This window comes from Cervus canadensis, chromosome X, assembly GCF_019320065.1.
Source record: "Cervus canadensis isolate Bull #8, Minnesota chromosome X, ASM1932006v1, whole genome shotgun sequence".
Taxonomy (NCBI): Eukaryota; Metazoa; Chordata; class Mammalia; order Artiodactyla; family Cervidae; genus Cervus; species Cervus canadensis.
In genome coordinates this window covers 131,855,520-131,879,918 of record NC_057419.1, presented here as the reverse complement: position 1 = coordinate 131,879,918, position 24,399 = coordinate 131,855,520, and the positions used below count along the sequence as shown (strand labels likewise).

Sequence of the window (24,399 nt, the reverse complement as noted above, 5' to 3'; positions counted from 1 at the left end):
CTCTGTCAGTGAATTACATAGTATGTAAATAACAGTTGGCCCTCCATATCCATGGTTTCCATATCTGTGGAGTCAACTAATGGCAGATCAAAAATATTCAGAAAAAAAATCCCAGAAAGTTCGACAAAGCAAAAATTGAATTTGCTGCACACAAGTTTACAACTATTTACATAGCATTTACATTGTATTAGGTATTATAAGTTATCCAGAGATGATTTAAGGTATATAGGAGGACTGCATATACAAATTCTACACCATTTTTAATAAGGGACTTGAGCATCCACAGATTTTGGTATCTGTGAGGGTCTTAGAAGCAATCCCCATGGATACGAAGAGACAACCGTATATGGATATACATATTCCTGTCACTTTTTAAAAGTTCTAATCATGCAGCTGCATATCTCAACAAAGCTGTTACAAAAAATATGGTTGGGAGGTATAAATTGCCATGCATAATCTACACATACATTCACACAAACTACCATACAGTGTCATAAGAGTATTGATGTGTTTCCAAGTGGTATTAGAAGGACACTTGCTATCTAGAGGCTGAACGGTCTCCTGGCCAGAACTTTTAGGACATGTAATTGGTAGTTCACAGCAGGGATGCCTATTTTATATATTTTATACAACGTTATATGCTTGTTGCTGCCGCTGTTGCTAAGTCACTTCAGTCGTGTCCGACTCTCTGTGACCCCATAGACAGCAGCCCACCAGGCTCCACCATCCCTGGGATTCTCCAGACAAGAACACTGGAGTGGGTTGCCATTTCCTTCTCCAATGCATGAAAGTGAAAAGTGAAAGTGAAGCCGCTCAGTCGTGTCTGACTCTTCGCAACCCCATGGATTGTAGCCTACCAGGCTCCTCTGCCCATGGGATTTTCCAGGCAAGAGTACTGGAGTGGTTACATGTAGGTTACTCTGATCACATCCTTCTGGCCTTTGGAAAGGTGGCAGCAGGGCAGGTCATAGCTCATTTTCTCTAGCTTCCCCTTTTGTGGGCTTCCCTTGTGGCTCAGCTGGTAAAGAATCCACCTGCAATACAGGAAACTTGGGTTCGATCCCTGGGTTGGGAAGATCCCCTGGAGGAGAGCACAGCAACCCACTCTAGTATTCTTGCCTGGAGAATCCCATGGACAGAGGAGGCTGGCGGGCTACAGTCCATGGGGTTGCAAAGAGTCTGAGCACATATACCTGAACACATATATCTTGTGCCAGGTCTTGGGAAAGAGAAGTGGCCAGCTTAGGCACTAGCTCTCATGGGTTGTCATATTGCTACCTATTTTGACACATTTTAGGAATCCAGAAAATATATATCAAATTAAAACTTTTCTTCACAAATAAAATATATTACAGAGCATAATAATAGTAATAACAATAATCATAATAGATGATAACATTTATTGAACATATTGTGCTCCCTTTTTGAACCCCTCTCTCTTATTTCCATAGTATCAAAATGTCTGTCTCGTACTCAGTGTACAATACAATTGGTGTCAGTTTATCTCTGAGGCTTCTCCCTCCCTTTCTCTTCTCCCAAGAGACTTTGGTCCCTTTACCATCTCCTTTCTTCCTAGTGTCCTCAATGTCTCCCTCTCTATTGGTGTCTTATTCAAACAACCACACGTCTCTCTTTAATAAAAAGAAAGGAATAAAATGACCCAACTGCCCCTTCATCTAGTTATCAAACTATTTATCTCCTTCCTTTCCTTGCCAAACTGTCTCCATCTGCTGCCTCTATTGCTTCATTATCCATTTAGCACATAGGCTATTACCATCTGCATTTCCCCCTTACCACTCTATTATTCCAGTCTCCTAAACAGGCACTCTTTAAGGTCATCTAGGATTGATTTTTCTCGTTTCTCAAGGCTCAGCTCAAGTTACTTCTATAATAACAATCACCTTTTCATCTTCTTTCTTTTAGGCCTCTTAGACACCTAACCATTTTATTTCTATTTCTGTACAACAGTTGGTTGCATGTTATTTTGCACCATGTATATATGCGTGTTTCTTACAGCTCTCCTATTTAATAGGAACTTTTTCAAGGACAAAAGCTGTGTCTTCTGCTTCATTTGTTAACTTTCCACAGTACTTAAACCACAGTTAAAATAGTACCTTGACTCCAAACAGCATTAAAAATCACGAGCTTCTATTCTATGTTTCCAAATACTAAGATTTCATCGTTTCCCCCTTGATATTACCGTTTTATATTATCGATATTATAATATCGATATAAACGATATTATATCGTTTCCCCCCTGAATGGAGGGTTTGAGGTGGTCAGAAGTCTTGTACAATTCAACTTTTCACATGTATTCTTCCCTCTCACTGAACCCCTGGCAATGGCAAGATGGTATCCGTGTACAGTTCTGGTGAAGACACCTCTGGTAGAATATAAAATGGAAATATGAAAAGGCAACTAAAATGACTAAGAGAGCATAGGAGCTACAAGTAGAGTAAAAAGTAAAACCAAAGGCTCTTAGCATTAGAAAGGCAAAGACTAAGAAAAGATTGCTGATTATTATCTATAGGACTGCCAAAGTTATGCACAGGAAAACATGCAAACTTGTGCATTAGATCCTGGAACTCTAGCACTTTATTTTCAAAAGGAAATTTTACACACTAAAGTTACCTTTGACTTCATGAAAAAGCTAGTAAATGTTTGAACTTTCTCCAAAAATAATACAAGCTGAAAGATATAACTGGACACTCATAGGATTAGATATACATGTGGCTGATAAATTTCTACAATGGATTATTTCTTCCAAAAAAATATAAGATATTATTAACACATTATGGGAAGATTCTCTAGCCTTTCAAGGACTAGTTCAGGACAATAAATATGTCATTCTATAGCATACCACTTGGTGCCTCTGTCAGATGCAGACTACTAGGTCAGAGGGACCAAAAGGCAGACACATTTTACATGGCATCACAGGTATGTTTTTTAAAAAACGGTTTTTTAAAAAGGAAGATGATTAAAAAAAGGAAGGGGATTAAAATGAAACAAGAGTAAAACATAAAACATATATGGCCAAGAACATTTAGCATAAATTTTTTATACTGTAAATAAGTTTACCTGTGAGTATAGTGAACTCTTTCCATAAATCTATTTGAGAACTCAGGTCTCCAGTATGCTTTAGAAAAGCTTTTGTTGAAACTGAAGTATATTGATAAAGTGATTTAATATAGTTGAAAACAAGCTGCAGCACTCTAGCTGAGCCCCCTGAAACCCTGTGTTAGAGAAACATCTATATGGCATTATAGGAAACATTTACTGTAATTTGCCATCAATCTTTAAAAATAATAATGTTATGCTCCCAACATTCTTGTCTTTGTTAGTGCATGACTACTATTTTATTCATGTGGTTTGTTGTGCTTATATGAATTATTCCCAATTCTACAACAATGTCTTAGGCTTTCATATCCTTTAAGTAAAAGATACTGAAACTATGGGTTGACTCAAAGGGCAGCTGAGTGCATTTTAATATCCACATGTCCTATGAAAGAATATTGAAGAACCACAGAATTATAATGCAGGATTATGTTCCATCTGAATGTACAATGATTACCTGGATGGAGTTGGAGCAGTTTTTTTACTTTGATACAAAATGAATCTTTACTGACTGGGTCTATGAAATAAATATAGTGAAACTACAGTAAATTTAGAATTCAACCTGTTGTTCAGGGTCCAGAATTGTTATTGCATAAATGGCTGCCAAATGTAACTATGCTATAGGTCAAAAGAAAACAAAACAAAACCAAAAAACCAAAAAACAACACACACACACACACACACACACACACACACACACACACCCCTCTTCAGCTAAGTCTACAAGGAAAGGAGGTCAGAAAGGCGCATTTTTGTTGCTGTTTAACTTTTAATTCCCAAGGGTACTTGTTTGAGTGCAAGTGCATGGGTACTGCTTTGAGGAGGAGGGACTGTTTGGAGAACCCAGAACTTTGGTGTGCAATAAAAGATTTGCAAAGTACTCTTAGGGACAGGAGGGAGATCCAGACGGCAGAGTAAGAGGATGCGGAGGTCACATCCCTCTAGGAACATATCAAAAATACATGCACAAGACTTTCCTGGTATTCCCATGGCTAGGACTCCGCACTCCCAGCGCACAGCATCTGGGTTTGATCCCTGGTCGGGGAACTAGGTCCCATGTGCTGCAACTAAGAGTTCGTATGCCACAACTAAAGATCCCACACGTTGTAACGAAGACTGAAGATTCCCTGTGCCGCAACTAAGAACTGGCACAGCCAAAATAAATAAATAATTGTTTTAACAAGTACATCTACGTGTGGAACAATTCTCCCTGAAAACTAAATGTAAACTGGTAGAAGGACTCTTGTACAACCAAGGCTGTAAGAAAGATACCCACATAATGGGTAGGACAGAGAGAAAAGTCTCTGGTTGGGACCTGCGTTCCTGGGAGTAGACTTGGAGGAAAAGGGAGACCACATGGGCAGATACTGGCCCTGGGGAGGGAGCAGCGCGAGCCATGGACTGGACAGCCCAGTCTGTGAGTACTGTGCGAAGAAGACAAGCCCCCTTTAGCTGTCTGGAGGACTGCTGAATCAGATAGAAAGTCTGGTGAAGACTAGACTCTGCTTGTGGGAAGACTGGACTTACTGACTTGCCCCCAGGCAGGGCAGAAAGACATCTGCCCTAGCAGATGCTGGGGTTCCTGAGACCACCTTGCCATCCACCACAGCCTGAGCTGAGTGAACGCTCTGGCCCCACGCACTCCAGGCCACAGCATGGCACTGGATCTGGGGAGCAGAGGATTGAGAGAAAAGATTAGATCATGGGACGCGGAACTGACCCAGCGTAGCGGGGCAGAGCCCCAGTGGAATCGTGGTAGCTGTGGTTGACACTTCCTCAGGTAGCACCTCCGAAGCAGCCCAGATCGCTGAGGGCAGCTGATCTGCCCCAATGGACTACTTGATACATGCAGAGAGTCCAAGCGGGTCCTACCAGACCTGTGGAGCAGTTCCGCAAGAGAGCAGGGATGGTGGAGGCAGTGGGCAGTGATCAACTGTGAGTGATGAAGGGGGCTCACACCCGAGGCTGCAACTGAGTAGAGCTGCAGACCCCTATACGGGCAGCGCATGAGACCTCTGTCTGCACATGGGCCCCACTTATTGCACCGCTCCCCTCCTCTGAGGCAAATGTCCCAGTGCGGGGTGAGGGCAAATCACACACTTGAAAGGAAACACAACCAGTCTGAGCCCCACCCTTCGGGCTTCTGCTCCAGCAACTTGGTATCAGACTCTGTTCCTGACAGAGCACAGATAACCACTGAGCAGAGAGGAAGCCCCACCTCACACCCTGACCAGCTCCAGCGCCTCCATTTCCAGCCCCACACCCTACCAAGGCAATTGCTGCCAGCATACCCTGAGGAAAAATTCTGATCTGTATCCACATCAAATCCAGTTGTCCCATCAAAGGCACTGGGCACAATCAGTCTGTATAGAGATGCTCCCACATAAGAAAACTCTTTCAAGACCATAATAGGTAACTGCTACATAGGGTTGCACAGAGTCCAACATGACTGAGGCGACTAAGCATACACACACAGATGGAGAAAGTTGAGCAAAATTAAAACGCAGAGGAGCTGCTCACAATGGAAAGAACAAGAGAAAAGCCCTGAAAAAATGAATACTGAAACAGAAATAAACAAATTATCAGATAATAATTTACCAGATAAAGAATTCAAAACATTGGTATAAACATGTTCACTAAATTATGGAAAAGAATTGATCTAAACAATGAACACTTTAACAAGGAAGTAGCCCAATCAGAAATGAATAATTCAAAAGCTGAAACAAAAAGACCCACTAGAGGGAATGAAGAGCAGCCTGAGTGATACAGAGAACACATAGTGGTCTGGAAGATAGAATAATACCAACCACTGAATCAGAACAGCAGAAAGAAGAATATATTTTAAAAAAGGAATACAACTTAAGAGATCTCTAAGATAACATTAAACTTTCCAACATTTGCACTATTCAGAGTCCAAAAACAGAAAATAGACAGAAGGGTGTCAAAAATGTATTTGAGGAAATTATGACTAAAAAAGTCCCAAACTTGAAGAAGGAAAGAGATATCCAGGTACAGGAAGCACAGATGATCCCAAACAAGATAAGCCCAAACAGACCCATATCAAGAAATTTCATAATTAAAATGGCAGAAGTTAAAGATAAAGAGGGAATTCTAAAGCAGAAGAGAAAAAACAGAGTCATATACAAGAGAATCTCCATAATGCTATCAGCGGATCTCTCCATAGAAACTGTGCAGGCCAGATGGAGTAGCATAATATTTTCAAAGTCCTAAAAGGGAAAAACCTGCAACCTAGTATACTTTACCCAGCAAGATTATCATTTAAAATCTATGGAAAACAAGTAATAAAATGGCAATAAGTACATACCTATCAAAATTACTTTAAATATCAATGGACTAAATGCTCCAATCAAAGGACAGGATGGCTGATTAGATTCTTTTACAAAACTCCCATCAAACAAAAGTCCAGGACCAGACAGCTTCATGGGGGAATTCTATAAAACATATAAAGAAGAACTAATACCTATCATCCAACTATCCTAAAAAGTTGAAGAGGATGGAGCATCCCCAAATTCATTCGAGGCCACCATTACCCTGATACCAAAATCAGACAAAGGCACAACTGAAAAAAAGAAAATTACAGGCCAATGTATTTGATGAAATATACATGCAAAATTCCTCATTAAAATATTAGCAAACTGAATCCAACAATACACAGAAAGAATGAGATACCATGACCAAGCTGGAATTATTCCAAGGATACAAGGATGCTTCAGAATTCACAAATCAATCAATGGGATACACAACATAAACAAAAGGAGGAATGGAAATAGAAGCCACATGATCATCTCAATAGACATAGAAAAAGCATTTGACAAAAATTTAACATCTATCAGTGACACAAACTCTCATTAAAGTGGGTAGAGGGAACATATCTCAACACAATAAAGAAAATTTATGACACACACACACAGCTAACATCATATTCAATGGTGAAAAAGAAAACTTTTCCTCTAAATTCAGGAACAAGACAAGGATGGCCACTTCTATTTAACATAGTATTGGAATTTCAAGCCACAGCAATCAGACGATGAAAAGAAATAAAAGACATCCAAATTGGAAAGGAAGAATTAAAACTGTCACTCTTTGAAGATGCCATGATGCTTCATATAGAAAACCCTCAAGTCTTCATCCCCAAACTATTAGAACTAACAAATGAACTCCACAAAGTTGCAGGATACAAGACTAATGTACAGAAATCAGTTGCTTTTCTATACATTAATAATTATCAGAAAGAGAAAGAATAAAATATCGAAGAAAAACTTAATCAAGGAGGTGAAAGACCTATATTCTGAAAACTATAAAACACTGATGAAGGAAACTGAAGATGATACAAAGAAATGGAAAGATATCCCATGCTCTTGCATTGGAAGAATTAGTATTGTTAAAATGGCCATACTATCCAAAGCAATATACAGATTTAATGCAATTCCTATTAAAATACCCATGACATTTTTCACAGAACCTAGAACAATAATACTAAAATTCATATGGAACCACAAAAAGACCCTGAATTGCCAAAGCAATCTTCAGAATAAACAAAGCTAGAGATATCATGTTCCCAGAGTTCATACTATAATATAAAGCTACAGTAATCAAAATGCATAGTACTGGCACTAAAACAGACACAAGATCAATGGAACAAGATAGAAAATCTGGAGATTAAATCATGCACCTATGGTCACCTAATCTATGACAAAGCAGGCAAAAATATACAATGGAGAAAAGACAGACTCTTCAACAAGTGCTATTGGGAAAACTAAACAGATACATGTAAATCAATGAGGTCAAAACATTTCCTCACACTATATACAAAAATAAACTCAAAATGGATTAAAAACCTAAATGCAAGACCTGAAACCACAGAACTCCTGGAAGAAAACATAGGCAGAACACTCTTTGATATAAATCACAGCAATATTTTTTTGGGGATTTGTCTCCTAAGGGAAAAGAAATAAAAGCAAAAATAAACAAATTGGACCTAACCAAATTTAAAAGCTTTTTCATAGTGAGGGAAACCAGTGACTAAATGAAAAATCTGCCTACTGAAAGGAAGAAAATATTTGCAAACAATATGACCAACAAGGAGTTAATACCTAAAATATACAAAGGGCTCTTACAATCAATATAAAAAAATTAACAACCCAATCAAAAAATGGACAGAAGACTTAAACAGGGGTTTTACCAAAGAAGACGTACAGATGGCTAACAGGCACATGAAAAGATGCTCAACACTGCTAATTATTAGGGAAATGCAAATCAAACAAAAATGAGATATCACCTCACAACTATCAGAATGGCTATCATCAAAAAGTCTACAAATAACCAATGCTAGAATGAATGTGGAGTGAAGGGATCCTTGTACACTGTTGGTGGAAATGTAAATTGGTGCACACACTGTGGAAAATAGTATGGGGTTGCCTCAAAAAAAATAAAAATTAAACTATCATATGATCCAGCTATCTAACTCCTGGGTATATAAATGGAAAAAATGAAAAGTTACATGCACCCCAATGTTCACAGCATCTTTACTTACAATGATCAAGAAATGGAAGGAGCCCTACTGCCCATCAACAGATGATTGGCTTCAGATGTGGTATATACACATATATTCCACTATATACACACACACACAATGGCATATTACTCAGCCATAAAAAGAAAAAAATATCACTGTTTGCAGCAACATGGATGAACCTAGAGAATATTATGCTTAGTGAAACAAGTCAGACAGAGAAAGACAAATACTTGTATGATGTAATTTATATATGGAATCTAAAAAACAATACAAATGAACACATATGGAAAACAGAAGCAGATTCACAGATACAAAAAACAAACTAATGGTTACCAGTGTGGAAAGGGAAGTAACAAATTAGAAATATGGGGTTAAAAGATTAAATAGATAAGCAACAAAGATATATTGTATAGCAAAGAGAATTATAGCCATTATAATAAGTTATACTGAAGTATAGTCTGTAAAAATACTGAATCACTATGCTGTAAATGGCAATCCACTCCAGTATTCTTGCCTGGGAAATCCCATGGACAGAGGATCCTGGTGGGCTACAGTCTATGGGGTTGCAAGAGTCAGACATGACTTAACGATAAACCACCACCATGCTGCACACAATTATTTAATGCTGTAAATCAACTATACTTCAATAAAATTTTTAAAAAAATGCAGAACACTATGGAGACAGGTAAGAAGATTAAGTCTGAAATTAAGTAATGATGGCAGCTAGAATGTTTTGGAAAATAGACGTTAAGGATAAAGCAAGAGAAAACTGATAAAACATGGTGGATATGGTGACTTTTTATATTGGTTGTGGGACTAGAAAATGGATAACTACGGACGACTATTCACATGGGGAAGACATGGTAATACATGTAGTAGGAGAATAAAATGTTTAAAAGGAATTATAAGAACAATAAAATAAGATTAAAAAAATACAGTAAATACAGTGCAGAAAATGGCAAAAAAAAAGTGCTCTTAGGGAAAGGATACCACCCTTAGCATTGAGATCTTTAATCAGGACAGCTGTTACTTAAAGAACTGGCCTTGAAAAAGGAACATTATATAAAAAGAAAAGACTCAAGGGTGCTGAGATAACAGAAAAAAATTAAAAAAAAAAAAAAAGAAAAGACCCAAAGAAGGGTTCTGAGATAACAGTAAAGACATTGCATTCTAATCTCAGTTCTGCCTGTAGTTATGTCTACTATGCAACGCAAGTCACTTAACCTTCTTGCACTTTCCTTTTCAACTATAAAACAAGGGTAACAATAGCTGCTACCTCATAAAACTGTTATGTGGATAAAAGACATTAAAGTATTTTGAAATTGTAAATGCTTTCTAAGTGCAGATGATTATTGTTAACATACATGTCAAAAACTGAAACTTATAATGCAGAAAACTGGGAATTAACTATTTGAATTACAACAGAATTCTTTGCAAGTACTTTAAATGGAAAAACGTGGTTTACAAATTTTATAGACACACATTTCAACCACTTTCCAGGAGTAGATGCTCTTTTGCAAAAATAGGTCAAGTTTTACTTGGGATGGCTAATTGTTCTTCATTTATTGCATAATTTGAATTCACTGACTCGTAAACAGCTAGAATGGACCTTAGAGACAAGCTTGTCCAACTGACAAATGAAATCTTACCTGGCAATTGGAAATACATAACAGATAAAAGCCTTATCTATTTCTAATTGTCAGGTAAGATTTTATTTGCAAACAGTATTTCACTTCCCATGACCCCTCCCCCACCAAAAGGTTTACGAGCTGAAGGGGAGCAGAATTTGCCACCCCAAAATATTCCTCTTTGGCATAAGGATCACCATGAGTTGATTATTCTTGAGAAACAGCAGACATAGGAAAAGATCTGACAAGTGAGTAGGACTTACCCTTTTATAAGAGACCCTTTAGCAAGTTAAAAATGACAAGTTAAAAGTTATCCTTTGCAAGACTTATAAGGGCAATCTCCATTTGTATGGGTATCTCCCCCTCTCTGGGCTTCCTAGATGGCTCAGTAGCAAAGAACCCGCCTACCAATGCAGGAGACGACAGAGACCCGGGTTCACTTCCGGGTCGGGAAGATCCCCTGGAGAAGGGCATGGCAACCCACACCAGTATTCTTGCCTGGAGAATCCCATGGACAGAGGAGCCTGGCGGGCTACAGTCTATGAGGTCGCAAAGAGTTGGACACGACTGAGTGACTGACCACACAAGCACTCATTCTCTCTACCAGGAAGAGAAGGGTAAGTCTGAATCTTTAGAAGCTCTGACCAGAGAAGGAAATGACTTAAATCTCCATAAACCATACTATTTGCTGTGCTTTTCCTAATACCCTCCCGTGACTGACTCCCCTCACATCTTTTGTCTTCACATGACTTAGGTCATTTTGGAGAGTTGCTCAGTTTTCCTGGGTATCTCCCATGAATACAGGAGGAATATATGTTATTTAACTTGCTTGTTTTTCTCCTGTTTATCTTTCTTTTTATTACAAGGGGGTCTCATCCAAGAACCTAGAAGGGTAGAGGGAAAATTATTTTCCCCCCCCTGCAAAGCCAACTCCCTTTTCTTTTTCCAGAGGAGAAATTGGAGCCTAGAGAGGTGAAGCTACAGTCACAGTTTAGTCTTGGCTGAAGCATCTTCAAGACAGGCTGTAAACTGTGTTATATTAATCAGCTATACATTGTGATGTCAGGTGGGCCTTAGAAAGCATCACTACAGACAAAGCTAGTGGAGGTGATGGGATTCCAGCTGAGCTACTTCAAATCCTGAAAGATGATGCTGTGAAAGTGCTTCAGTCACTATGCCAGCAAATTTGAAAAACTCAGCAGTGGCCACAGGACTGGAAAAGGTCAGTTTTCATTCCAATCCCAAAGAAAGGCAATCCCAAAGAATGCTCAAACTACAGCACAATTACACTCATCTCACACTAGTAAAGTAATGCTCAAAATTCTCCAAGCCAGGCTTCAGCAATACGTGAACCATGAACTTCCGGATGTTCAAGCTGGTTTTAGAAAAGGCAGAGGAACCAGAGATCAAATTGCTAACATCTGCTGGATCATCTAAAAAGCAAGAGAGTTCCACAAAAACATCTGTTTCTGCTTTATTGACTAAGCCAAAGCCTTTGACTGTGTGGACCACAATAAACTGTGGAAAATTCTGAAAGATATGGGAATACCAGACTACCTGACCCACCTCTTGAGAAACCTGTATGCAGGTCAGGAAGCAACAGTTAGAACTGGACATGGAACAACAGACTGGTTCCAAATAGGAAAAGGAGTACGTCAAGGCTGTATATTGTCACCCTGCTTATTTAACTTATATGCAGAGTACACCATGAGAAATGCTGGGCTGGAAGAAGCACAAGCTGGAATCAAGATTGCTGGGAGAAATACCAATAACCTCAGATATGCAGATGATACCACCCTCATGGCAGAAAGTGAAGAGGAACTAAAAAGCCTCTTAATGAAAGTGAAAGAGGAGAGTGAAAAAGTTGGCTTAAAGGTCAACATTCAGAAAACTAAGATCATGGCATCTGGTCCCATCACTTCATGGCCAATAGATGGGGAAACAATGGAAGCAGTGTCAGACTTTATTTTTGGGGGCTGCAAAATCACTGCAGATGGTGATTTCAGCCATGAAATTAAAAGACGCTTACTCCTTGGAAGAAAAGTTAAGACCAACCTAGATAGCATATTAAAAAGCAGAGACATTACTTTGCCAACAAAGGTCCATCTAGCCAAGGCTATGGTTTTTCCAGTGGTCATGTATGGATGTGAGAGTTGGACTATAAAGAAAGCTGAGTGCCAAAGAATTGATGCTTTTGAACTGTGGTGTTGGAGAAGACTGTTGAGAGTCCCTTGGACTGCAAGGAGATCCAACCAGTCCATCCTAAAGGAGATCAGTCCTGGGTGTTCATTGGAAGGACTGATGCTGAAGCTGAAACTCCAATACTTTGGCCACCTCAATGGCAAGAGTTGACTCTTTGGAAAAGACCCTGATGCTGGGAGGGATTGGGGGCAGGAGGAGAAGGGGACGACAGAGGATGAGATGGCTGGATGGCATCACCGACTCGATGGACATGAGTTTGAGTAAACTCCAGGAGTTGGTGATGGACAGGGAGGCCTGGTGTGCTGCGGTTCATGGGGTCGAAAAGAGTCGGACACGACTGGGCGACTGAACTGAACTGATACATTGTTTACATGGTTGTACAGTCAGCAGATGTTGATTAGCAAATATCTTAGTTCTCTTTCTTCAACTTTGCAGAGGCAGGTTTTGTAGGATGAACATAAAGGAAATGTCAATTGTAAAGGAGATAAGGGCTGTCTTTGTTTTCCTTTGGACTTCCCTGGTGGCTCAGCTGGTAAAGAATCTGCTTGCAATGCAGGAGACCTGGGTTCGATTCCTGGATTGGGAAGATCCCTGGAGAAGGGAACTGCTACCCACTCCAGTATTCTGGCCTGGAGAATTCCATGGACTGTACCGTCCATGGGGTTGCAAAGAATCGGACACGACTGAGCAACTTTCGCTTACTGTCCTTTAGTTTTTGGTCTCTACACCCACCCTTGTCATTCCTGGTGCTCTGTTTGGGCATCCAACCCACAGGAATTCAGTCCCCTCATCTACCCAATAAACGTTCTCCACATTCAAATTGCTACTGACAATGCTGGATTTTACCTCAGCCTTATGCTCCTGGAGTACAGAGCTGATTAAGGGATTCCCCCAAGCTTTTCCTTTCAGACGTCCTTCCACCCTTTTATGCTTTAGGAAGTGGCTTACCACAAAACAAATAAACAGAAATAACCAAGTTGAAAACCTTTTTGCCTACGACTTATTAGATTAAAGCTCTCTGTCCTTTCTTTCTCAGGACTCCCACAGAATTGTATACGACTCCCTTGTTTACACAGATCTTTCCCTTCTGGCTGGAACCTGTTGAAAGGCCAGATACAGATTCTTCAATTTCCCATTCTCTCTCATAAATAATTAGCTGAGATTAGAACTATTTGTTTCTCTTCAACTAGATAGACACAGAAAAGATTTCCTGTTCATCTGAGTGACGGAGATTTCCTGAGTACAAAACAATTCCGACTGTAAATCATGTATTCCTCCTATAAGTCCTGGGCAAAACCACCTGGCCCACACACTCTGATCTTTGAATCTGGGGTGCTCTGTCTATTGCTATGGCCTCAATAAAATAGCTTTTCTTGTTGGCTCAGTTTTGTCTTTGATACCCCCTTAAAAAACCTCTTTAGCAATTTATATGTTTTGTTTGTGTTACATCATTACAATAACAGATGAAAAAACAAAAGAGGTAGAACCAGGTGTCCTTGGTTCTAGTCCCAGTTCTCTCTGTGTGTTCTCGACCCTTCGGGACCTCAGTTTCTTCATCTGTAAATACAGATGTTGGATTTGATAATCTTTAAGATTTTAACATTCTGTATCTGTTGATAAATTACACTGCAGTTATTCATAGTTCAGTTTATGGACATTACATGACTCAGGTCTGGGAACAAGTCTTTCATTTGTTTATATCCCCTTCTTTGTTTAAACCAGTTGTTACATAATATTTATGAGCTAAAGAGAATGAGTTATGACTAGTTTGTTAGCTTCTAAGGTAGTAGGGCCTCTTTTAGAACAATACTTTCAATACTACATTACTGAAAAATGGTAACTGATTTTTCTGGTAGATTCCAACATGTGGTTGTGACTTATGTCTTCTTTTTGAAATTAAATTTAAATTATTCAAATAAATTTCAAAAAGAAAATTCTAGCACACTAAATGTCTATAATCAAATATTCTTTTTTTCTTCCATTTTGAAAAATAAGTGGTAAGAAAATTCTTTCATCTCCCAATGAGAAGCAGATACACACAGCTACTGTTAATGGGGGACCAATTCCAGTAGAATTTTATTATTTTTAAAGTGCCATTCTACTTATCCATGCCTTTGATGATGAAGATGATGATAATTTAAAAATAATAGATGCTAAATTGGTAAGTAAAGAGAGATCAAACTTTAAAGAGAGAAAACATCTAAACGCTAGGGAGGACATCATCTGAAATGAAAAAGTTGATATCAGTTTGAAAGCAGGATCTATAGTAGCTAGTAGGATGCCAATAAACTCAAGGTAACTTTCCAATCATTTGACCCTATAATAAATTTTCTAAATTAAAAAATATGCTTAACACTGCTATATGCTTTTCATTCATTGTCTCACTTACTCTTAAAACCACTATATGAGACAGTTACTATTATCATCACCCTTACGTTGCAGATGAGGACACTGGTTCAGCAAGGCATGTGTGCATTCTAAGTGCTTCAGTCCTGTCTGACTCCTTGAGACCCTATGGACTATAGCACGCCAGGCTCCTCTGTCCATGGACTTCTCCAGGCAATGCTGGAGTGGGTTGCCATGCTCTTCTCCAGGGGATCTTCCTGACCCAGGTATTGAACCCGAGTCTCTATGTCTCCTGCGTTGGCAGGCAGATTCTTTATCACTAGTGCCACATGGGAAACCCTGGTTCGGCAAGACTGTGTTACTTAATTGCCTGAGGTTAGAGAGCCAGTAAATGACAAAATCAGTCAGTATTCAAAGCCAAATCTGACTCCAGAGTCCAGGCTCTTAACTACAATGTTATATTGTCCAATTCTCTAGGAGAGTAAAGAAAACAATGTAAAAAGAATGATCTGGTTTTCAAGTTTATATTAAGACATGTTTTTAGAACTGTATTTATGGGCTTGTGTGATGTCTAGAAAATTGTAAACGGATACACTGACCATTTGAAAATACCCTTACAGTATATTACATCTTCTGCAAGGATTGGTTTAGTATACACATGACATTATAAAAGAGGCACTATGTTTTTACTTCGTAAGTAATATGCAGTAAAGACCTAATAGAGCAGGACTATGATGTGCAGTTCTTATTAAGGTTTTGTTTAGACTTTCATAAAAAGTCAGTTTAAGATAATAACTTGGGATATATGGCATCAACCTTTAATGATTTTTCTTAATAAGTATTAAATTGAAATTGCTTTGGCCTGTTTCTTGTTGTAACTGAGCGTACACTTAAAAACATTTTTCATTTATGAAACTTGTCACAATACATTAAAGTAGAGGTATACAGAGTTTGTCCATAGGGTCACAAAGAATTGGACATGCATACAGAATTTATCTAAAATATATCATGAATAGACACTGAGGTTCTGCTTTCAGTGTGTGAAATGTTTTTTGTGATTTTTATTTACATTTCATGTGTGAATTTCAGTAGAATGCAAAAGTTAAGAGACAGATCTCTGCAATCAGACCACCAGTTTCTAGCTTTGTTACCTTGGGAAAATTACTTAAACTCTCTGTGCTTAAATTTCTCATTTGGAAAATGGGGACCACAGTGTTACTTTCATGATATAATACATGTTAAGTGAAAGTGAAAGTCGCTCAGTCGTGTCTGACTCTTTGTGACCCCATGGATTACACAGTCCATGGAATTCTCGAGGCCAGAATACTGGAGTGGGTAGCTATTCCCTTCTCCAGGGGATCTTCCCAACCCAGGGATCGAACCCAGCTCTCCTGCATTGCGGGCGATTCTTTACCAGCGGAGCCATAAGAGAAACCCAAGAATACTGGAGTGGGTAGCCTATCCCTTCTCCAGCGGATCTTCCTGACCCAGGAATCGAACCAGGGTCTTCTAGACAGATTGTAGACATTGTAGACAGATTCTCTACCAACTGAGCTTTCAGGGAAAGCTACATATTAAGTGTCTGGAATAATTTTTGGCACATGGTAATTATTTAATACAATTTAGTCATCATCATCATCGTCAAACTATTTTTTTGGAAAGGACTATAGAAACCTGAATTAGAATAAAAAAATGAATATCCTTTGATGACAGCTATGCAATAATCTGTTATTTTTTACCAAACAGATAATTCATGATTTTCAGTGTACCTGGCAAAACCTAGGCATATGATGCCAAGTGGTGGCTCTTGTATTTGCAGATATAAAGGAATGAAATAAATAGTAGGAGAGAAGGTAAGGGAGAAAATATCCAAGCTCAAGTGTATTCAGACCCTTTCCTCTGCCTACTGTGACCCCTGTACTACCCTCAACCCCTCTCAGCAGCAACAATGAAATTGCTGGGAAAGGTCAGCTCAGGCTAGAAACAGTAATTCTAAGGAAGGACATAAAGCAAACTGCATTGTGAATTGAAACTAGAATAAACCATAATGTTTTTCTGAACCCTAACCATTAATTTTTAACTGAAGCATAGACCAAAGCAAAGTTCCTTTTTCAAAAGCAAAGAAAAATAAAACAAGACCCCAAAATAACTCCAAGAAAGGAACTAAAAACACAAGCATAGTAATCAGAATAACTATAAAAATCTATTTTCAACTAGTGAACCAAAACTGATTTTCCACCCCTAAAAGTTATAAGCTTCTTAAGGGTAGGGTTTGAGTCATTCATTTATTCATTTGTTTATATTTGATCTAAAAATATTTTTAGGGTAGTAGTGATTATACATTTTGTTTGCAACTTTTACTTTTGGAACTGATGTACTGATATTTTACATGGCTCTTCTATACTGTATCCTATATCAAGACAAATCAAGAGAAATCACAACATAAATTTCCAATATTTGAATTTTAAGACTAAGATAATTTAGCATGAAATAAGATGTTCAGACTGCTGGTACTATGATATTTATTGTAAATAAGTCAGGTAGTTCAAACTTAGGTTGGTTAAATTTAACAATTCTACGCTCAAAGTGCTTTTTTCTTTTCCCCAACTAGGAAGAATTCATGTTTCCCAATGAGGAAACAATTCATATTCCCCCACATTGACATAAACATTCACCCTTGTATCACACATAGAAAGCATTTTCTTATTATAAACAGAAGAAATTTCCATATATTCTTTGTAAAATGTTATATATAAATGCTCAGCTTGAACACAGAGAACTTAATCAAAATCCCACGTTGCTTCAGGGTAGCTATATGTAAAATGCAATTTCCATTGTATTGAAACTTCCATCCTGTAAATATTTATCTAATTTGAAAATTGCCAATATATTTGAAAAGTTTAATTGGTTTATACTCAAGGCAATAGAGAATCTCTTTTCACAAGACATTTACATATATTTATTCTGTACACGTAGAGTATTTCTTTTGAGTGATCATGAAATTTAATGTGAAATGAAACCATCCCAGATTTGGTGCTAATGACCAAAATAGAAAAAAAGTAATCAATAATCAATCAATATTTTGATCGGTACCTTTTTTCTCTGATTTATCAGAAACTTTTCCTCCAATTGGAGAGTAAGTAGTATCCATGGATTCAGTCCCTCTGTTCCCCTTGCTAACTCCATTTTCATAGAGCTGTCCTTCAGCGGGTTGCAACTGCCAAGTCAGGCCGAACAAATGTACTGCTGCAAGAAAACAAGCCATAGAAGATTAATTAAATAACTGATGATATTATAAATAATACAAGATTAAGTGGTTATTAAATCATGTTGCAGAAGACTATGTAATGGCATGGGAAATATTTATGATGCATCAAATGAAAAACATCAGGCTACTAAACAATATGAATTACATGATCTATATCGTGTATATGTGTGTGTGTGTGTGTATGTGTGTGTGTGTATGTACATATGTTGCTGTCCGGAGAAAGGGTTGAGAGGATATACTGCAACATATTAACAGTATGGGGGGATTATGGAGGAGTTTAATTTTCATCTTTATGATTTCTGTATTGTCTATATTTTTTACAATGAACATGTGTGATGTTTGCCATCTGGGGGAAAAAAAGAAATTTTTGTTTTAAAAGAAATATTTTAAAGGAACAATAGAGTAAAATTGGCTTGGTTGATCAGGGATGGTTTTATGAAGGAAGTAGGATTTGAGATAGACTTTGAAGGATATGTGGGGCAGGTGGCAGGAATGGGTGGGGTGAGGGGGCAGGCTGAACAAAATATGACTTTGTAAAGCACAGGATGTATTTGAGGCAAAGGAAGTTGTTGCGGTTGATTGAAGTTTAACTATGTACAGAAGTTAGTGGAAATTAAGGCCAGAACAGTAGATAAGGGCCATATTGTAGAGGACATTGAATGCTACCCTTAGCTATTTGGATTCAATTTACTGGGCAACTGGGAGGTACTGCCATTTTCTGAATAGATGAGTAATAGGATCAGTTTTCTTTAGGAAGATTAATTTGATAGCAATGAGGAGCACTGATGGTTTCTAGGCAAATAAATGATATCATCAGAGCACCCTTTGTAGAATGATAAATCCAGTAGTAATGTGGAGAAGGATGGATCGGAGGCCTAAAGTTCTGGCAAGAACACAAATTGGCATGGCATTGTAATAATGTAGGTGAAAAATGATGAGTGCCTCATGTAGGGTGGTGGCTGTGTGAATGCAAAGAAGGTGATTCTTTAAGGAGAAATTGCATAAACATCATCTCAGGATTTGGCAACAAGCTCTGTGTATGAGTGGGTGGGTATGTGCTTGCACTAATGTGCACGTGTGTAGGTGTGCTGGGGAGGGGCATAGGAAAGAGTGACGGAAACCAAAATGATTAAGGTTTTGAGCCTGATAACTGAAAGCATGGTGGAACCATTAACAGAGTTAGGGATTTCACACTTAGCTTAGTACTAGCTACAAATAGTTGGTACCAGATATGTGTTTATTAAATGCTTACTAGGTGGTCTGGGGAAGGGAGGAGTGATGGGAGGAATATGTGTGCATGCATGCCAAGTTGCTTCAGTCATGTCTGACTCCTTGCAACCCTATGGATCGCAGTCCTCCAGGTTCCTCTGTCCATGGGATTCTTAAGGCAAGAATAGTGGAGTGGGTTGCCATGCCCTCCTCCAGGGGATCTTCCTGACTCAGGGATCAAACCCACATCTCTTATGTCTCTGCATTGGCAGGCAGGTTCTTTACTACTAGTGCCACTTGGGAAACCCCAGGAGGAATATGATGAATTCATATTTGGAGATGCCAGGTTCCAGGGACTGAAGGGTTATCTAGAAAGTCATGTCAGACACAAGGATTTGAAATTCTGGAGAAACATAAAGGCTAGGAAAAGACTGCATAATCAAATATGCACATAAGCAATAGTTGAAGTGAGAATGATTGAGATTACTGAGTGAAGAGAATGTTAGGAGAAAATAGTGCCTAGGACAGAAGGTGGGGTAATCCTTTGTTTTCTCACTGCAATTTTCAACATTAACCAAAAGGGAAAAAAAAAGTTTATCTGTTCATAAGCCATCTCATATTTTCCTTTTTGTTCCTAGGCAGTCTGATAGGGGCTAATTTATATGTCTAACACAAATATATAGCATATGAATTAACAACCAAGAACAGGAAAGCTAGCCAGATAGCCTATTTAAAAATCATTCATCCACTTTGAGTTGAGCCAAAGAGATTTCTAACACCTACCTTCTAATTTATCCTTAAAACTTTTAAGCATTTAATTGGTTTCTACCCTTTTATTTGGATTAAGGCCAGTACTGTCTGATGAATTTCTCTTGCAATTATTGGAAACAACTGAAACTCAGATGATACTGGTTCTGAATAAGGTACAGGATGGCATGCTAATAGAGCTCTATTAGGACATCCCTGAGATTTCCTTGCTCAAAGTACAGTTGGTTTAACATACTCGCTCCAATTAAAGGTATTCATCAGCTTTATAGAAAATTCAGTCTACTCAGTCCCCAAATAATTTGAATATGATGGATATTAGAAGTTACATTGAAAATGTGCTTGACTTTCTTGGTTCAGATATTTTTTTTGAAATTAGATGGGCCATAAAGAACAAAAGGCATAGTAGTTTTCAGTTTGAAGATCAAGGGCTATTTTATATGGTTTATTTAAGGTAAGCTGGTTTCTTGAAGGGGGCTTCCCTTGTGGCTCAGCTGGTAAAGAATCCGCCTGTGATGCAGGAGACCTGGGTTTGATCCCTGGGTTGGGAAGATCCCCTGGAGAAGGGAAAGGCTACCCACTCCAGTATTCTGGCCTGGAGAATTCCACGGACTGTACAGTCTATGGGGTCGCAAAGGGTCAGACACGAGGGCACTTAATGAGAGAGAAAATACATGTGCTGAGAATCATTTCAAAATAACAAAATAAGGTTTAATTTTTCATCATAAATGAAATGGACTGCTTCTAGCCAATCAAGACAGATAAAGAGGTATACACAATTAGTCAAATACCCTTTGAGGGTGGTAAAACTTTATAATTCTTTTTTTAGTTTAGTTGTATCTTTTCTAGGTAACAAGTTGTTACCTAGTAATGTATATTTGCATGAATACCTAATGAAAGTGACTTTCTACAGACTATGGGTACCATGGCAAGGCAATGGGTTTTTTCTCTCCTCCAAACTGAACTTCCACATACTGAGACGTGAAAAGAAATCAAAGAGAGCATTTATGTGCAGGGTAGATTGGGGGTAACTAAGCAACTCGAGTGTTTGAGTTCTGTTAGAAATAGTATTTTTTTTAACACTATGACCAAAGTATAAAATTATATTGAACTTCAGGATATACCAGCACATCCACGGGAAAGATATGGCAGTACTTCTATTATGGGGATGTACTTATTGATTCATTCAACAAGTATTTTCAAAGCATATGCTGGGTACACGGGGAATGTTGGGAATACAGGAAAAGGTAATAAACAGTCATGACTGCAAAGGTATTGGCTGACAAATATGGATGTTGGATATAAACAACCAACATAGCCTGTTGAGCATATTGGCTGCATATCAGCCTTGGATACCCAATGAGGAAGATACATAGTCCTTAGCTTCTAGTGGATCACCATCCAGATCCATGTTACATATTTATAGCCACACTTTAAGCAAGTTCCCCAAACCCAAGTATAAACATTATGAGCCCACTGGTTAGAAGTAAGGGTACAACCAGTAGTGAACAAACAGGGCAGTGTTAAGTTATATTCACATATTGATTCAACAAGTACTTCTTGAATGCCTAGTTTGTGCCAGGCACTGTTTTTCTATTTATAGCAGTGAATAAAAAAACAAAAGCTCTACCCTTCCATAACTCATGTGAGTAAAATAATACCCATCAGTAACAAGTGCTATAAAGGGAAAAAAAATTAGAGTAGTCAGGAAAAACCTCTTGGAGTACGTAATATTTGAACCAAGATCTGAATGAAGTGAACCCATATGAATATCTAGTTAAAAAACCTCCAAGGAAGAAGGAAAAGGACTTACAGAAAGCCTTGAAGTCTTATATGAACTATGTGAAGAACACTAAGGAGTTCAGTGTGACCAGAGCTCAGTCAGGAAAGAGAAGAGTGGTAGGAAAACTCAAAACAGGATTGGAACCACAATCCTGTTATCTCTGTGCTCTAATCTACTTCACAAACTGATCACCAAAAAACTACAACTTATTGTTGTTTAGTTGCCAAGTTACTCTTCACGACCCTATGGACTGCAGCATGCCAGGCTTCCCTGTTCATCAGTATCTCCTGGAGTTTGCTCAAACTCAAATCCATTGAATTGGTGATTTCATCCAACCATCTCATCCTCTGTCGTCCCCTTCTCTTTCCCTCAATCTTTCCCAGCATCAGGGTCTTTTCCAATGAGTCGGCTGTTCTCATCAGGTGGTCAAAGTATTGGAGCTTCAGCTTCAGCACCAGTCCTTTCAATGAGTATTCAGTGTCGATTTCTTTTAAGCTTGACTTGTTTGATCTCCTTGCAGTCCAAGGGACTATCAAGAGTCTTCTCCAGCACCACGGTTCAAAAGCATCAATTCTTCAGCACTTGCCTTCTTTATGGTCCAGCTCTCACAACTGCATGTGACTACTGGAAAGACCATAGCCTTGACTATACAGACCTTTGTCGGCAAAGTGATGCCTTTGCTTTTTAAACACACTATCTAGCTTTGTCATAGTGTTCCTTCCCAGAAGCAATCGTCTTCTAATTTCATGGCTGCAGTCACCATCTGCTGTTCTGCTGTGAGTTTAGAGTCCAAGAAGAGGAAATCTGTCACTGCTTCCACCATTGCCCCTTCTATTTGCCATGAAGTGATGGGACCATATACCATGATCTTAGTTTTTTTTTTTTTTTTTTTTAATATTTAGTTTTAAGCTGGCTTTTTCACTCTCCTCCTTCACCCTCATCAAGAGGCTCTTTAGTTCCTCTTCACTTTCTGTCATTAGAGTGGTACAGAAAGTAGTAAAACTAAATCACACAATGCCAGAACATTTACCTATAAATGAGCACTACTGGTTACAGTAGATCCAATACAATGACTCCTGACTTCAAAGTCAAAATTCTTTTTCCTAAAGACATATATAAAATATATAAAAATATACAAACTCAATGAGTAGAGTTGGACACTACCCAGATCTCTCAAGAAGTACCATTCCAATACTTGCACTACCCTGAAATTCAATGTCTGGACAGAATGTGTCTGCCTATTCAGATATTCTAGGAGTAATGTCTTTTCAGTTGATTAAGAATGGCAGTTCCTAATGCTCTCCTCACAAATGTTCCTTAGTGCTGAGTCCTGTAGATTTTATAATTCTTATCCTTCTTGTTTTATCCAATTGCAAAAAGCTATGCTCTGAAATTATAAATTTATTACAAAGTTAAGGTAACAAATGGAGTATCTCGCTGTCCCCAGTTGTCAAACTCAATCAAGCATCTTGGCTCTCAAGGCAGGCTGACTTCATAAGAAGCACTTTTTTCATATTTCTATAGGCTGAAACCTCCAAGTCTCTCTGCAGTTATTTCTCTGCCCTCTGTGTTAGGACGTTGGCCTTTGTTTCTCATAATTAAGACTGATGATGTCTAGTAATGTTTATAATCAATAATACTTCCCCATTCCAATCCCCTTCGATAGGCAAATATACACTTATAAGGGAGAGACTGCAGAAATGCTTCAGAAGTAGATATAGGAAATGCATGCTGAATGACCTAGGTCTGTACCCTAATATGGCAGCCACAATGTGGCAATACGTGTCTACCAAGCATTTGAAATGTGATTAGTCAGAGTCAAAGACTTAATATAAAGGAGATAATGTAAATTATCCAATTAATAATTTTTGTATTGATTACATGCTGAAATGTTAATATTTTAGATATATATTTGATTACATCAAAATTTATTTAAATTAACTCCACCAGTTCCTTATCACATTTTTAATGTGGCAATAATAAAATTTAAAACTCTATATGTGGTTTGGGTTGTATTTCTGTTGGACAGTGTTGATCTTGACTATCTAGGGCATTTCACAAAGCGGTATGGTCTTTCTCTTTCCAAACTGTGCCGCAGAACTTACCATGCTATATTGAGGATACCTACTTATATGAATGCCTCATAATTTTAAGCACTGACAGGACAGGTACCGTGTCTTCTTCATCTTTTTGTCCCTGGTCCCTAACTTGGCACCTGAGAGTCAAGAAGTACTCTTGCTTATATACTGCTGATAGGTCTATAAAGTGGTAAATTGCTTTTGGAAAGCATTTTTGCGATTGCTATTGATTGTCTATCAAAATTTATACTGGGAATGTTCCTTGACCAAGGAATTCTACTTCTAGGAATCTGCCTTAAAGAAATAATCACAACAGACCTACATTCCTTAACTGCATTTTGCTTTATTGTGCTTCACAGATATTATGATTTTTAAGAATTGAAGGTTTGTGGCCACCCTGTGTCCAGCAAGTCTATTAACACCATTTTTCTAACAGCATTTGCTCACTTTGTGTCTCTGTGTCACATTTT

The 24,399-nt window shown here is 38.3% G+C and overlaps 1 protein-coding gene across 3 annotated transcripts in view; it reads right to left on the bottom strand.

Moving 5' to 3' along the window:
• TENM1 (teneurin transmembrane protein 1) overlaps nucleotides 1–24,399 on the bottom strand; it is an 891,941-nt gene that overhangs the window by 306,736 nt on the left and 560,806 nt on the right. For 2 of the 3 annotated variants that reach the window (XM_043459374.1, XM_043459375.1), the window contains one exon: nucleotides 17,920–18,072. In XM_043459374.1, coding sequence (XP_043315309.1) covers nucleotides 17,920–18,072 — 153 coding nt within the window. The remainder of the gene's footprint in view (nucleotides 1–17,919; nucleotides 18,073–24,399) is intronic. The other variant, XM_043459376.1, reaches the window with a different exon arrangement.